At 50.0% G+C, this 13,785-nt stretch overlaps 1 protein-coding gene across 1 annotated transcript in view; it reads left to right on the top strand.

Annotated features, from left to right (window-relative positions):
• Positions 1 to 5,268, top strand: part of CERS1 (ceramide synthase 1) — a 45,988-nt gene extending 40,720 nt beyond the window's left edge. The window contains exons 7-9 of the mRNA XM_048497778.1: positions 1,231 to 1,378; positions 3,357 to 3,505; positions 4,515 to 5,268. Coding sequence (XP_048353735.1) covers positions 1,231 to 1,378; positions 3,357 to 3,505; positions 4,515 to 4,557 — 340 coding nt within the window. The 3' untranslated portion in view covers positions 4,558 to 5,268. The remainder of the gene's footprint in view (positions 1 to 1,230; positions 1,379 to 3,356; positions 3,506 to 4,514) is intronic.
• The last annotated feature ends 8,517 nt before the right edge of the window (positions 5,269 to 13,785 follow it).

Below are 13,785 nucleotides of genomic sequence, written 5' to 3'. Positions count from 1 at the left end.
CCCCTGCACCAGCGCATGCCTAGTCCATCATGCCCCACCCCCTTGGTGCTATGCCACTGGGCTGCGCCTCCCGCAGCAACCATTTTGTGGCAGTCATCCTGTGGTCCAGGGGTCTGCATCGTGCTACTCTCCAGATGTTCATGGACTGCAAATCCCATCAGTCCCTGCCAGCATGGCCAATTGGCTGATGGGAATTGTAGTCCATGAACATCTGGGGCGCCACTCTAACCCAGAGGTCTGCAACCTGCGGCTCTCCAGATGTTCCTGGACTACAATTCCCACCAGCCAATTGGCCATGCTGGCAGGGACTGATGGGATTTGTAGTCCATGAACATCTGGAGAGCAGCACGATGCAGACCCCTGCTGTGGCCGAACCAACCACACCGTCATAATTCCAAAGGTGCTCGCAAGCTGTTAAAGGCTGGGGATCCCTGGGTTCTAGTATTGGATGAGGTCTCAGGAATACCAAGTTCAATTGTCTCACACTGACGTGACATAAATTAAGTTGTCAAGACCCGATTGGGAACCCTCTGGACAAGGAGAGCCCGCTGCGGGTGGTGCAGACCTAAAGCGAAGCCCATCACGGGAAGGGTGTATGCAAAGAAGCCTAAGGTAGAGTCAACTGTTGTTCTGCCTTGCACCATATTGTCTACTCTGCCTGGCAGAGAGTTCCTGGAATCTCTGGTTTGTCCAAGCACCTGTTTTCAGTCATCCTTCTAACTGAACTGAGCTCGTGGGCTTCTCTTGAGCACATCCTCGGTTTCTTCTCTGGAAGCACGGTGAAAAACTGTTGTGTAGTGGTTAAGAGCAGGTGCACTCTAATCTGGAGAACCGGGTTTGATTCCCTGCTCTGCCGCTTGAACTGTGGAGGCTTATCTGGTGAACCAGGTTAGCTTGTGCACTCCAGCGCACGCCGGCTGGGTGACCTTGGGCGAGTCACAGTTCTTCTGAGCTCTCTCAGCCCCACCCACCTCACAGGGTGCTTGTTGTAAGGGGGGGAAGGGAAAGGAATTTGTACGCCCCTTTGAGTCTCCTTACAGGAGAGAAAGGGGGGATATAAATCCAACTCTTCTTCCTTGAGCCCTTTTGCACTGGGATTGTTTCACCACTGATATATGTGGGGGTTGTTCCACCACTGATACGTGTGAATGAACAGGGGCAAAGTCTGATGCCGGCTGCGCTGCACTGTCTGCTACTAACAGGCTCCTGCGCTGTCTCTTTTCCCGGCAGGTTCTGGTTCCGCCTCTACTGGTTCCCCCTCAAGGTGTTGTATGCCACCTGCCACTCCAGCCTGCTCTCTGTCCCCAACATCCCTTTCTACTTCTTCTTCAACGCTTTGCTCTTTCTCCTCACGCTGATGAATCTGTATTGGTTTACGGTGAGTAGCGAGCAGCACCACGGGGGCCAGGGTGGCGTAGTGTAGTGTCGGACAAGGCCCTGAGAGACCCAGGTTCGAGTCGCCACTCTGCTGTGGGAACTTGCTGGGCGACCGTGGGCCAAGCGTGCACTCTCTGCCTCATCTACCTCGCAGGGTGGTTGTGAGGTTAAAATGGAGTTGCAGAGAAATTTAAGCTGCTTTGGGTTCCCACCAGTGGTGGGATCCAAAAATTTTAGTAACAGGTTCCCATGGTGGTGGGATTCAAACTGCAGCGTGGCGCCAATGGGGATGGGCGGGGCACAACGAGGGCATGGCCGGGCATTCCGAGGGCGGGGCATTCCTGGGCGAGGCTGTGGCAAGGACGCAGCTGCTGTGCCGGTCCTTGGGCGGGAAACGAATGCACGCAGGCGCAGGCTGCCACGCACGCCGATGCACTTCCTGCTAGACTGCTTCAAGTTCTGCGCACTACTGCTGAGAGGAGGGGCGTAACTAAAGCAAAAATCATGTGGTAAAATCGCCAATTAGTAACCCCCTCTCGGCACACACAAATAATTAGTAACCTACTCTCGGGAACCTGTGAGAACCTGCTGGATCCCACCTCTGGTTCCCACTGGGAAGAACACAGGATATCAAATGAAGTAAATGAAAATAACTGTAGCTGATGTCTCAGAAGGCTGTTGAGTGCTACTGCAATGAAATTTGCTGGTTTTGTGTTGCTGCTTCACACACTCTCGTTGAGTGATGTAGAATTGTAGTACCGTAAAACTCCGCAGAAAGAACAATCTAATACACGGTGCTAGCTTTCTGCTTGCAGGGAAGGTTTTCCAGAGGAGAGCCTTCAAAAATGTAATTCCCCTCCAGTACTCAAGCCTGCTAAAAAATGCCACCAGTGTGTTCCTGACTCTGCATTAGCACTATATTTTTGCTGCATGAAAAGATCAGGCTGTTAATCTAACTCTGTTAATCTAAGCTTATCTAATTTATATAGTTCATCTGACTTATCTATCTACTCACCTTATATCCCAATCAGGAACCACACAGATTCCACAAGAAAGGCCACAATGGGCCACTCTGTCAATAGCTTTCTTTTTGCTAACTCCTTCCACCTTTTGATGTTCAATAGTTGTTCTGTCTCTGAACTCAGCCGTCCTATTCGGGTTTCATAGTCAGTGACAGATCTATCCTCCATAAAATTTGCCCAAACTGATTCAGGTTGATTTTAGCCCTGGGGCCATCCCCACATCTTGTGGCCATGAATTCTGCAAGTCAAAGGGCTTTTCTGCATTTTCTTTTTCCTGGTTTCCACGTTCCTGTTTCACTGGTAAGTTTCACATGCGTTTTGCTCCCTCTAGTGGTTGATTCGATATCACGCCCAATTTTATCAAGCATAAAAAGCAGTTGCATAGATCAGCAGGGAAATAATCTAGATTTAATCTTTGAATCACTCACTAGAACAGTGGTGGCGAACCTTTGGCACTCCAGATGTTATGGACTACAATTCCCATCAGCCCCTTCCAGCATGGCCAATTGGCTGATGGGAATTGTAGTCCACGAACATCTGGAGTGCCATGGGTTCGCCACCACGGGCCTATACTATCCAATTCCCGAAGGATATTCTAATGCCTACAAGAGATAGCTCTGGCCACATGGCTCAGTCAGTTTTCACTTAAGGAAAGCAAAGTGCCAGTTGGCCATGCTGGAAGGGGCTGATGGGAATTGTAGTCCATAACATCTGGAGTGCCAAAGGTTCGCCACCACAGCACTAGAAGGAAGAAAACACATGTGGAACTTTAAAAAACACACTGAAGAAAGAATAAACTTTGAGACAAGAAATAACAAAGCGTCAACAGCCAAATTTGAGCATTCTGTGAAGTGGTCCTTCCTTTTCTCTGTCTCAAATTGACTGCTGATCAGTCTCACATGGCGACACCCAGGTTCTGGGACCAAGGCTGACCAGGCCTCTCCCCTCTTTTTGTAGTACATCGTCTTCTTTGTGGCCAAGGTCTTGATGGGGCAGGTGCGGGAGGTGAACGACGTGCGGGAATACGACATTGACGCCGAGAAGAAAGCGGCAGCCCTCGAGAAGAATGATGGGAAACTGCACAACTCCAGCCCTTGCAAGGAAAGGTAGCTAAAAACTGGCGAAGCTACAAGGGGGTGGGGGGAGGGGTGCGAGGTGCAACAGGCGCTCGCCTGGAGGGGAAATTGCCCCCCTCCCCTCATGCCCCCCCCACTTACCTTAGTTCTTAGTGAGCCCCAAGGTCTCCTGGGTAATGTAGTTCCCACCTGGGCTTTTTTTCAACCTGAACTGAACAGGCCGCTTTTCAGCCTGAAACAAAGAACTAAGGTAAGTGGGGGGAAGCGGGGCGGGGCAGGAGCGGAGCCCATGGGGGGGTGTGGAAAATGCAGAGTCCACCCCGGGCGCAGTTTGACCCAGCTACGCCTCTGCAGTAGTGGCGAAGTGGCTAAGAGCAGGTGCACTCTGATCTGGAGGAACCGGGTTTGATTCCCAGCTCTGCCGCTTGAGCTGTAGAGGCTTATCTAATAACTCTAATGTTGAAATCTCTGAAGCTGTTGCTATATTTTTACTCTGTGTACTGCAAGTTGTGCAATAATCTTCTTATTGTATTTGAAATTCTTGACACACACCGGTTTTATGCCTAATAATCTAATTTTGGATTAAAAGTAGTTTTCATCTAATTAGTTTTAATCTAAAATTTGTTTTAATCTAATTTTAATGGGGTTGTTTATATGGGTTATTGTACACTGTGTAGACGAAATTATGTTGTACACCGTTCAGAGCCCTTCGGGGGTAGAGCAGTATAAAAAACTCATAAATAAATAAGTAAGTAAGTAAGTAAGTAAATAATAAAGGTTTTGGATTTGGAGGCTTATCTGGGGAACCAGATTAGCTTGTGCACTCCAACACATGCCAGCTGGGTGACCTTGGGCTAGTCACAGTTCTTCGGAGCTCTCTCAGCCCCACCTACCTCACAGGGTGTTTGTTGTGAGGGGGGAAGGGAAAGGAGATTGTAAGCCCCTTTGAGTCTCCTACAGGAGAGAAGGGGGGGGGGGATATAAATCCAAACTCTTCTTCTTCTTCTTATGGTTCATCTGCTGTTTGTGTCCTTTGCAGGAAACATCTAATGAACGGGATCGTGAAGGACAAGCGCCTTTGAGTGGGGAACTGGTGCGCTCAGGAAAGATCTGCCCGGCTCTGCAGCCCCCGCCTCCTTCTCTCGAACCCCAGCCAGTTTGGAGAGCTTCTGACCTGGTCCCGTCCCCCTGATTAATATGGAGAGCTGTAGGGGTGGGCCCCCCGTGGGCGTCACCATCTCACTCTCGGCTGGGGTTCCGTCCATGGCATGCGACAGGCTGGAGTCGGCCATCTAGTGACCCTTCCTATGCACTGGTCAAGTTGGAACAGGGTGTTTTTTCTTTCATAGACAGTAGTGGACAGACTGCGGTGCCACGGTGGAGTCTGCCGTCCCCCCCACCCCCCACTCAGGTTGGGTGCTGCAAAGTCCAGCCCTGGCCCCCCTGGATCCTCTGGTTAAGGATGGGCCCAAGACGGCAGAGGGGCTTCCTCTCTGCGGTTGCCTCTGGAGCCCTGATTGGCTGAGAGAAATGAGAGGGAGGGCCGTCGTCGCTCCAGGAAGCCAGTCTCCGTGGAGAATCAATGACGTCTTGCCCCAGTTTACTGTGGCTGAGGATGGGGAATGCCCCGGAGAACTTCTGTGTCTCTCTGTGTGCTCCTTTTGTGTGTTTTTGGGATGTGTATTTGGAGAGAGGATGTTTTGCCTTGGGAGGGGTCCCACGCCCCCAACTTTGGAATACATACAAAAGGATGAGCCAGATAAGTAGCAAACTTCTTCAAGAAATTTGTTGTTTAAAAATGGTTTATGCGTGTACGTATGTGTATTTTGGCCGGCAAAAGCGAGCAGATCAGCGGAAGAGAAAAACAGTGGAGAAAATTACTTCGGTGAATTTTTGTCTGTGACCTGTAAATGTGTTTGCTCGGCTCATGAGGATCAAAGGGGTACACCATGGGTTCTGCTCCATCTTTCAATGCTTGATGCCACCCAGGCTGGATATCCTGCAGAACCTCCATGGGCAGAGACGGTCTTTCTGCTCAGCAGCAGGTGCCAGCGAGGACAGTACCTTTCTGCCTCACCTGTTTGCTTGCTGGAAGAATCCATCTGTCTATAGTTTGAAAGCAGCTGTACCTTTCAGGTTCTTTAGCTCCAACCATCAGCTCCAAAAAGTGGGAACAAACCCAGGGGGGGCAATTTGATCTCTTGGAATGGTCTCTCCTCCCCCCCCCCCAAATCAGCTTCCTTGACCGCCCCTAGGCCAGTGGTGGCGAACCTATGGCACGGGTGCCAGAGGTGGCACTCTGTGTGCACGAGCAGTCACGCCCCCCCCCCCCACACACATCTAGGCTGGCCTGGGCCGCTGGGCTCGATTATTAGCATTAAACCTAAGACCTAGTTTTGGGGAAGCAGTGTAGGTAACCCTGTTAAGCGCTGTTAAACCCCACTGATTTTCATGCGAAGAACTAAAGCGCGATCCTTTACCTGGGAGAAAGCTCGGTTGCTGGCAATGGGGCTTGCTTCTGAGGAAACCCTCCTAGGGTTGTGATTCACCCGTTCGAAGAGTTGCACGGTTGCTTCAAAGCAAGGCCACCGACTACCACCAAGCTTACTCCCGAGTAACGCACGCCTCGGAGCCATCCGTTTTTTTCTGAACTAAAACCTCAGTATTCAGATTAAATTGCCATGTTGGCACTTTGCGATCAATAAGTGGGTCTTGGGTTGCAATTTGGGGACTCGGTCTCGAAAAGGTTTGGCATCACCGGTCTGTATGTTTGTTTTTAATGCAGTTCACTTGCAGAGGCGGTGAAACAGTCCTGAGGCCTGTTCTATGAGCAGCTGGACTTTAAGGCAGTGGTGGGATCCAAAAATTTTAGTAACAGGTTCCCATGGTGGTGGGATTCAAACTGTGGCGTAGCGCCAATGGGGCTGGGCGGGGCATGACGGGGGCGTGGCCGGGCATTCCGGGGGCGGGGCATTCCTGGGCAGGGCTGTGGCAAGGACGGGAAACGAATTTCCCTTGGGCGGGAAACGAATGCACACAGGCGTAGGCTGCCACGTACGCCGGTGCACCTCCTGCTCGACTGCTTCAAGCTACTGCTGAGAGGAGGGGCGTAACTAAGGCCAAAATCAGGTGGCAAAATCACCAATTAGTCACCCCCTCTTGGCACACACAAATAATTAGTAACCTACTCTCGGGAACCTGTGAGAACCTGCTGGATCCCACCTCTGCTTTAAGGGGTTTGGGGGCTGAACGGGAAGATCCAGTGGGTCCAGGACAATGCATTTTGCACTGGGGTCAGGAAGTCTCCTGGGACCTTCCACGGGGGTGACCGTAATGGCAGGCAGCAGCCCCAAAGGCAGCCTGCCCACACCCCTTTATCTGCCAAGAGAGCAGTTGGAAGTGTGTCAGCTACTGTGCAAAGCGTTCTTTGTTCTCTGCAGCCCCCGTGGGCTATTCACGGGGAACAGAATGCAGCAGGAGAGGCATTTGCAATGCGGAGGAGCGTATTTATACACACTCTGATACATTAAGAGTTAACATTTGCCTGACCCACAGACAGCTGAAGCCTTACTGTTGACCCATGGGACATGGCTGCAGGCCGCGCTCGGCATGCGGCTGGTCTGCCTGCTCCATGGCTCAGCTGACTGGGGGCCGTGGCTACAGCTGCCGTGGGCTAGAGCTGCCTCCAAAGCAGCTTCTCCCTCCGCCCCCATGTGGCAAAGAAGTTTGGATTTATACCCCACCTTTCTCTCCTGTAAGGAGACTCCAGGTGGCTTACAAGCTCCTTTCCCTTCCTCTCCCCACAACAGACACCTTGTGAGGCAGGTGGGGCTGAGAGAGAGTTCAGAGCGAACTGTGACTAGCCCAAGGTCACCCAGCAGGAATGTAGGAGTTCACAAACTCATCTGGTTCACCAGATAAGCCTCCGCCCCTCCGCCCCTCAGGTGGAGGAATGGGGGAATCAAACCCGGTTCTCCAGATTAGAATCCACCTGCTCTTCACCACTCCACCATGCTGGCTCTCTGGGACATGTGTGAAGTCGCATAGGTATCATGTGACCACCTGTGACCTGCATCCATTAATGCAAATTGGGCCTCCTTTGCATAATTGGCCATAATTGGATTACAAGGAGGGTCAGCAGAAGAAGGAGGCTTGGTTTTTATACCCCGCTTTTCTCTACCTTTAAGGAGCGTCAGAGTAGCTTACAAACTCCTTCCCTTCCTCTCCCCACACGTTGTGAGGTAGGTGGGGCTGAGTGAGTTCCAAGAGAACAGGGACTGACCCAAGGTCACCCAGCAGGCTTCACGCGTAGGAGCAGGGAGACACCTCCAGTTCGTCAGCTAAGAGTCCGCTGCTCATGTGGAGGAGCGGGGAATCAAACCCGGTTCTCCGCATTAGAGGCCACCACCAATGCGGAGGAGCGGGAAGTCGAGCCCGGTTCACCAGATTACAATCTGCCAATTGTAACCACTACACCAGGGGTCTGCAACCTGCAGCTCTCCAGATGTTCGTGGACTACAATTCCCATCAGCCCCTGCCAGCATGGCCAGTTGGCTGATGGGAATTGTAGTCCACAAACATCTGGAGAGCCGCAGGTTGCAGACCCCTGCGCTACACCATGCTGGCATCGGCCTCTTATTTCTAGGAGTGCGGTCCGTGAGAACTAGAAACTTGCTTTTTGACTTCAGGGGCTGGCTGTTGGAGCTTTGGTCAACTGATTGGGTAGCAGCTGCATACGAAAGAGAATCATGTGCTGTCTCCGATTGCGGAGTTGCTGCTAATGGACCGTTCTGCCACGAATCTGGGTAACGTGGCCATTCATAGATTGTGCCTCGCAGTTTTATTTCCTGCCCCATCACACAACGCAGGCATCTGGCTTATTTTTCCTCCCACCACAGCCCACCATAATTGTGACGACATTAATTTTTCCGGAAATGTGCCGCTCTTCCAGCATTCCCACATTTTGGCGTTCACAGTGACCTTGGGAACAAATTTCCCCCATGAGTGGTTATGGTCTACTGTGATTTTTTTTTTGCCGTGCGATGTTTTTGAATGCATTGATGATCATTTTTTAAGAATCTGTCCAGCTGCGTCCGCTTTTTCACTTAATCAGAATGTTTTAAATAATTGACTTGAAGAAAACTGATGGCGCCATTTCACCTTTTCCTTTTAAAAAAGCATAGATTAGGGGGGTCCAACTCTGGCACTTCAGATGTTCATGGCCAATTGGCCATGCCAGCAGGGGCTGATGGGAATTGTAGCCCCTGAACATCTAAAGTGCCAGAGTTGGACACCCCTAGCATAGATTCTACATGCGGTGAATCCTTCAAGTGGTTAATTCCATTCTGGGATCACTGATCATTTTGGTCCCTCAACGAATTCTGTTTTGCAGAAAAGGCACAAAAGGTACTGGTTCTTTGAGATGTTTGGGAAATGTAGAGGAACTTGGTGGTTCTTTGGAAAAAGACGCTTTGACCCTTCTTGGGATTTGTCACCCACAAGAAGTGAGGATCACAGAATAACAAAATGACTCTTGAAAAAAAATTAAACTGGTTTCTCTAAATTTTTTTTTAAAAAACCCACCAACTTCAGGAGTCACACCAGATTCTTCATCAGCTGCAGATACTGATCTGGTTTCAAAGGTGTGCTTATTGGAGATGGCCAGAAATGGGAGGGGGTAATCTCTCTCCTGAGAAGAAAACTCGACCAGAATCAGGCAGAATTTTCTGGCAATAGTCCCAAGCAAGGGATGCTGCAGTATTACAGCGTGCAAAGTATTTTCCGACTTCACCACAAATATGGAAAAAAAACTGGTGATCTCTGACTATCGAAGCAATTGTTTTAAAGCATGAATAATGTCCAGTCGGCACATAAACCTTGCCTCTTCCTGCAGCTATATGAACAACACTAGCCAAACGGTTTTCAAGCTGCAACTGAGATTCCTCGTTTTACTTAGTTTCAACATAATTTTGCATCCGTTTGTTACCTGCAACGGGTGTTCCAGCGAATGAACCGTGGAAAAGGTTTAACAAACTGAATTTTGTTTCTGCTAAATGCTGGCCGGTGCGCGGGGGAATTCTCATTAAAACCGCACTTGTAAGAGCTGACGTGTCTCTGGTCTTCATGCTTTACCCTTTGTTGTGGGGGTCTGTGCTCAGGAAATTGCGTCTAGTTCAAGATTCTTGGGAGGGGGGCTTTTGCCACAGTTCAGAAAAGGAAACAAATTTCTAGTCCTAATGACTCTCACAATACTAGAACCAGGGGGCATACACTGAAAATGCTGGGGGGAAGAATTAGGACTAATAAAAGGAAGCATTTCTTCACGCAATGCGTAATTGGTGTTTGGAATATGCTGCCACAGGAGATGGTGATGGCCACTAACCTGGATAGCTTTAAAAGGGGCTCGGACAGATTTATGGAGGAGAAGTCGATCTATGGCTACCAATCTTGATCCTCCTTGATCTAAGGTTGCAAATGCCTTAGCAGACCAGGTGCTCGGGAGCAGCAACAGCAGCAGAAGGCCGTTGCGTTCACATCCTGCACGTGAGCTCCCAAAGGCACCTGGTGGGCCACTGCGAGTAGCAGAGAGCTGGACTAGATGGACTCTGGTCTGGTCCAGCAGGCTTGTTCTTATGTTCTTATGACTGAGTCAAAGATGTTCTTGAAGGAATGTCTGCAGCATAGAAGCATCCATTGATGTGCGGAGGCATATGAAAGAGGAAGGTGTTGGTGTGGATATTCTTTGTGGAAGATGCATCTTGGAAAGCCCTGCTCTGAATTGCCTAGTGCGTAAGCGGCGTACCTGAACTGCCGATCGTATTTCAAATACATTTCCCCACCTATTGCAAAATGGTCTTACGAAGAATTAGACTGTCCAGGAGTTCAGTATCGCCAAGTCTGACTGGCAGCAGCCCTCCCAGCTCTTAGTCAGAGAAGTGACCTTCCGGGTTCCAGTGGATTTACCTAATCCAGCCGTCAGGGGCGTAACAAGGCAGCCCTGGGCAAACTGTAGCCCTGGGCAAAACCTGAGTTGGATGCACACACACACCCCCCCCCCCCATGTGCGGCCACTCCACCATGACCAAAAAATATTTTGCACCAGGACATTGGTGCCTGCAGGGGGTGACATTTTTAGACATATCAGCACCAACATTTTAGCATATCATCAGGAGACTGTCCTTATGCTACTCCCCAAGTTTGGTGAGGTTTGGTTCAAGGAGTCCAAAGTTATGGACTCCCAAAGGGGGTGCCCCATCCCCCATTGTTTCCAATGGGAGCTAATTGGAGATGGGGGCTACAGTTTTGAGGGTCCATAACTTTGCCCCCCCCCTGAACCAAACTGCACCAAACCTGGGGGGTATCATCGTGACAGTCTCCAGATGATACCCTGAAATTTTGGTGATGATACGTCCAAGAATGCCCTCCCTGCAAGAACATCCCGAAATTTGCCCAAGAATCTTTGTTCTGCATTGAGTTTTCTGCATTGCTGTCAGTGGGGGTTGCAGGCTGGGAGGGCACATTTCTGAAGGCACAGTCTCAAAACTTTCAGGGTCTCATCAGGAGACTGCCCTAATGATTCCCCCCAAGTTTGGTGCAGTTTGGTTCAAGGGGGCCAAAGTTATGGACCCTCAAAACTGTAGCCCCCATCTCCTATTAGCTCCCATTGGAAACAATGGGGGATAGGGGCACCCCTTTTGGAAGTCCATAACTTTGGACTCCCTGAACCAAACATCACCAAACTTGGGGGGTAGCATAATGACAGTCTCCTGATGATACGCTGAAATCTTGGTGCCGCTAGCCTAAAAACTGCGCCCCCTGCAGGCCAAAAATGGAAAACCACTAAAATACCCAAAAACGAACCCAGCATTTTGATGCCCCCCCCCCCCACAAGGTGATGCCCTGGGCAGCTGCCCACCTTGTCCAATGGGCATTACGCCAGTGCCAGCTGTAAATTAATCGCTGGATTCCTGCGGCAGTGACTTATGCAAGTCAGATTTGTAGTCTACGGGCTACAAAAAAATGTTTTGTTTGCATCTGACAGTGCTTTGACCAAAGAGAAAGTTTAGAGGTTACAAAGAGAAACATTTATCATAACTTTGACTGCATCCTGAGTATTAGCTGTAAATAAATATACCTCTTGGGCCTTAGTAACAGAACCCCTGCTGACTTCATTGGGTGAGTCTGAGCTTGTGGGAAGAAAGAGGAAAAGTATTCTCCATTCCAAGCATAACTGTATAAATCTCTGTCACGTGTGGGCACATACAAGCCCCCTTTGCTTGCTGAAAAACCAGCAGCACTGGTTCCATACATACATAAAACCTTTATTAGGCATAATACCAATATAACAACCAGCATTATCCAGGCAAATGTTCCATACATAAAACCATCACAGGTATTATTCCAAAGTTCCTAAAAGGAACCTAGCTACAGAATTTAAAATCACAGAAGAAGAGTTGTTGAGTAGGAATGCCACCTTCCCAGCAACAGAGTATTCCTTAAACTTAGCAGGAAGAAGAGTCAAAAGCCTGGTCCTAGCTTCTTTGTATTTGGGGCAATTAAGCATTATATGTTCCATAGATTGCACCACTATAGAACAGTGGGGGCATTTCCGCTCTTGCGAGTCAATTTTAAGAAACCTCCCTTGGAGTACAGAACAAGGGAAGGAATTACAACGAGCCCTTGTGTATATCCATCTAAGCTTGGGCTCTTGGAGTATACTCAGATAGTCTGCCATCAGATTGGTTTTGAATTTGATGTTGAAAAAGAAGGGGGAACAGTTACTTCGCGCTCGGTCTTGTAGAACTTGTAGCTCCTGGTCAAGGAGTCGCCTTTTTAGTTGAAAAAAGAGTTCGGAAGGAGGTAGCATTTGTAAAGAGTCCCAGGAGAATCCCAGGGAAAGTATTTTAATTTCAACTGCCCGCCACCACTTAGATCCATGGAGTTGGGGGAGGATATGATGGATAAGGCTACCAGTGTCCGAATTAAAGCACAGGCGAGGACTGGTTCCATGTGCAACCATTCGGTTGCTGTTTTCCGCTCCTTTCCGCCCTCTCTTGCCAGAGAGCAGCAGCCAGACCTGTGGGCAGGATTCCAAGTGCCACCAGAGCCAGGGGTCTGCAACCTGCGGCTCTCCAGATGTTCATGGACTACAATTCCCATCAGCCAATCGGCCATGCTGGCAGGGGCTGATGGGATTTGTAGTCCATGAACATCTGAAGAGCCGCAGGTTGCAGACCCCTGCACCGGACCCTTAATCAACACTAAGGCCCTTTGGCAACCCCAGAGACCCTTCACCCAAAGGCTTCTCCCAGTCAAACTGCAGGCAGGCAAAGTCCCTGTTTTGTGGAAGGTTAAAGTTCTCCCTTGCAGATAAGGAAGTCTGCACCTGGCTGGGAAATGCCTTGAGATTTTGTGGGTGGAGCCTGTGATGGGTGGAGCTTGAGAGGGGGCGGGGGTAATACCACAGAGCCCCTCCCTCCAAAACAGCCATTTCCTCCAAGAGACCTGATCTCCGCAGTCTGCAGGTCAGCTGTTATTACAGATGATCTACAGGTCTCACCTGGAGATTGGCGACCACAGCCTCTCCTGGATTGACACAGACCCTCAAAACTGACAGGGTCATGTTTACAGCTGCTGTTGAGCCTCAGGATCTCTCATGCAATGAACCCCTGGTTTTCATGCATGCTTGAAGAGGGGACACGGAACGAAGTATTTTTTTCCTGTCTCTTAGCAATTTCAGAGTTTTTCCCATGTACCAGCAGGGGAGACAGCTTCCAGGAAACGAGCTGCTAGGACTGACTGTCAACTCCCCCTCCCCCAACTTTATGGAGAGAAACTATAGCAGGCTGTGGAGCAGAGGACGTGCAGGATTACCTGCCATTCAAGCCTTCCAAGGTTGCCCTCAGATTGCAGAACATGGACTCATGCAGAAGCACAACTGGCACTCTCCTTTGAGGGTGGGCATCTGCTGCATCTTTGCATTGGGAGTAACTAGATGGAAGCAGGCTACACCTTCAACCTACACCCAGAGTTGTATGGGGGGGGGGCAGTGGCACCCGGAGACAAAATGCCCTCTGGGTGCCCCCCTGCTGGTCGCATAGCCCCCCCACGCATTGTGTAACTCTGCCCCTGCACGTCCCACACACACTTTAGAAAACTGAACAGGCTGCAGAACAGGTTTTCCTGTTCTGGTGGGAACTACATTTCCCAGGAGACCCAAACCTGGGTGGTATCTTTAGGAGAGTCTCCCAAAAAAATCCCTGAAATTTTGGTGCTGCCAACCTAAAAGCTGCGCCCCCTGCAGGCCAAAA

The sequence above is a fragment of the Sphaerodactylus townsendi genome, linkage group LG05 (assembly GCF_021028975.2).
Source record: "Sphaerodactylus townsendi isolate TG3544 linkage group LG05, MPM_Stown_v2.3, whole genome shotgun sequence".
In the NCBI taxonomy this organism is placed as follows: Eukaryota; Metazoa; Chordata; class Lepidosauria; order Squamata; family Sphaerodactylidae; genus Sphaerodactylus; species Sphaerodactylus townsendi.
Note: the sequence above shows the minus strand (reverse complement) of the source record. Positions and strands in the feature narration are given on the sequence as shown.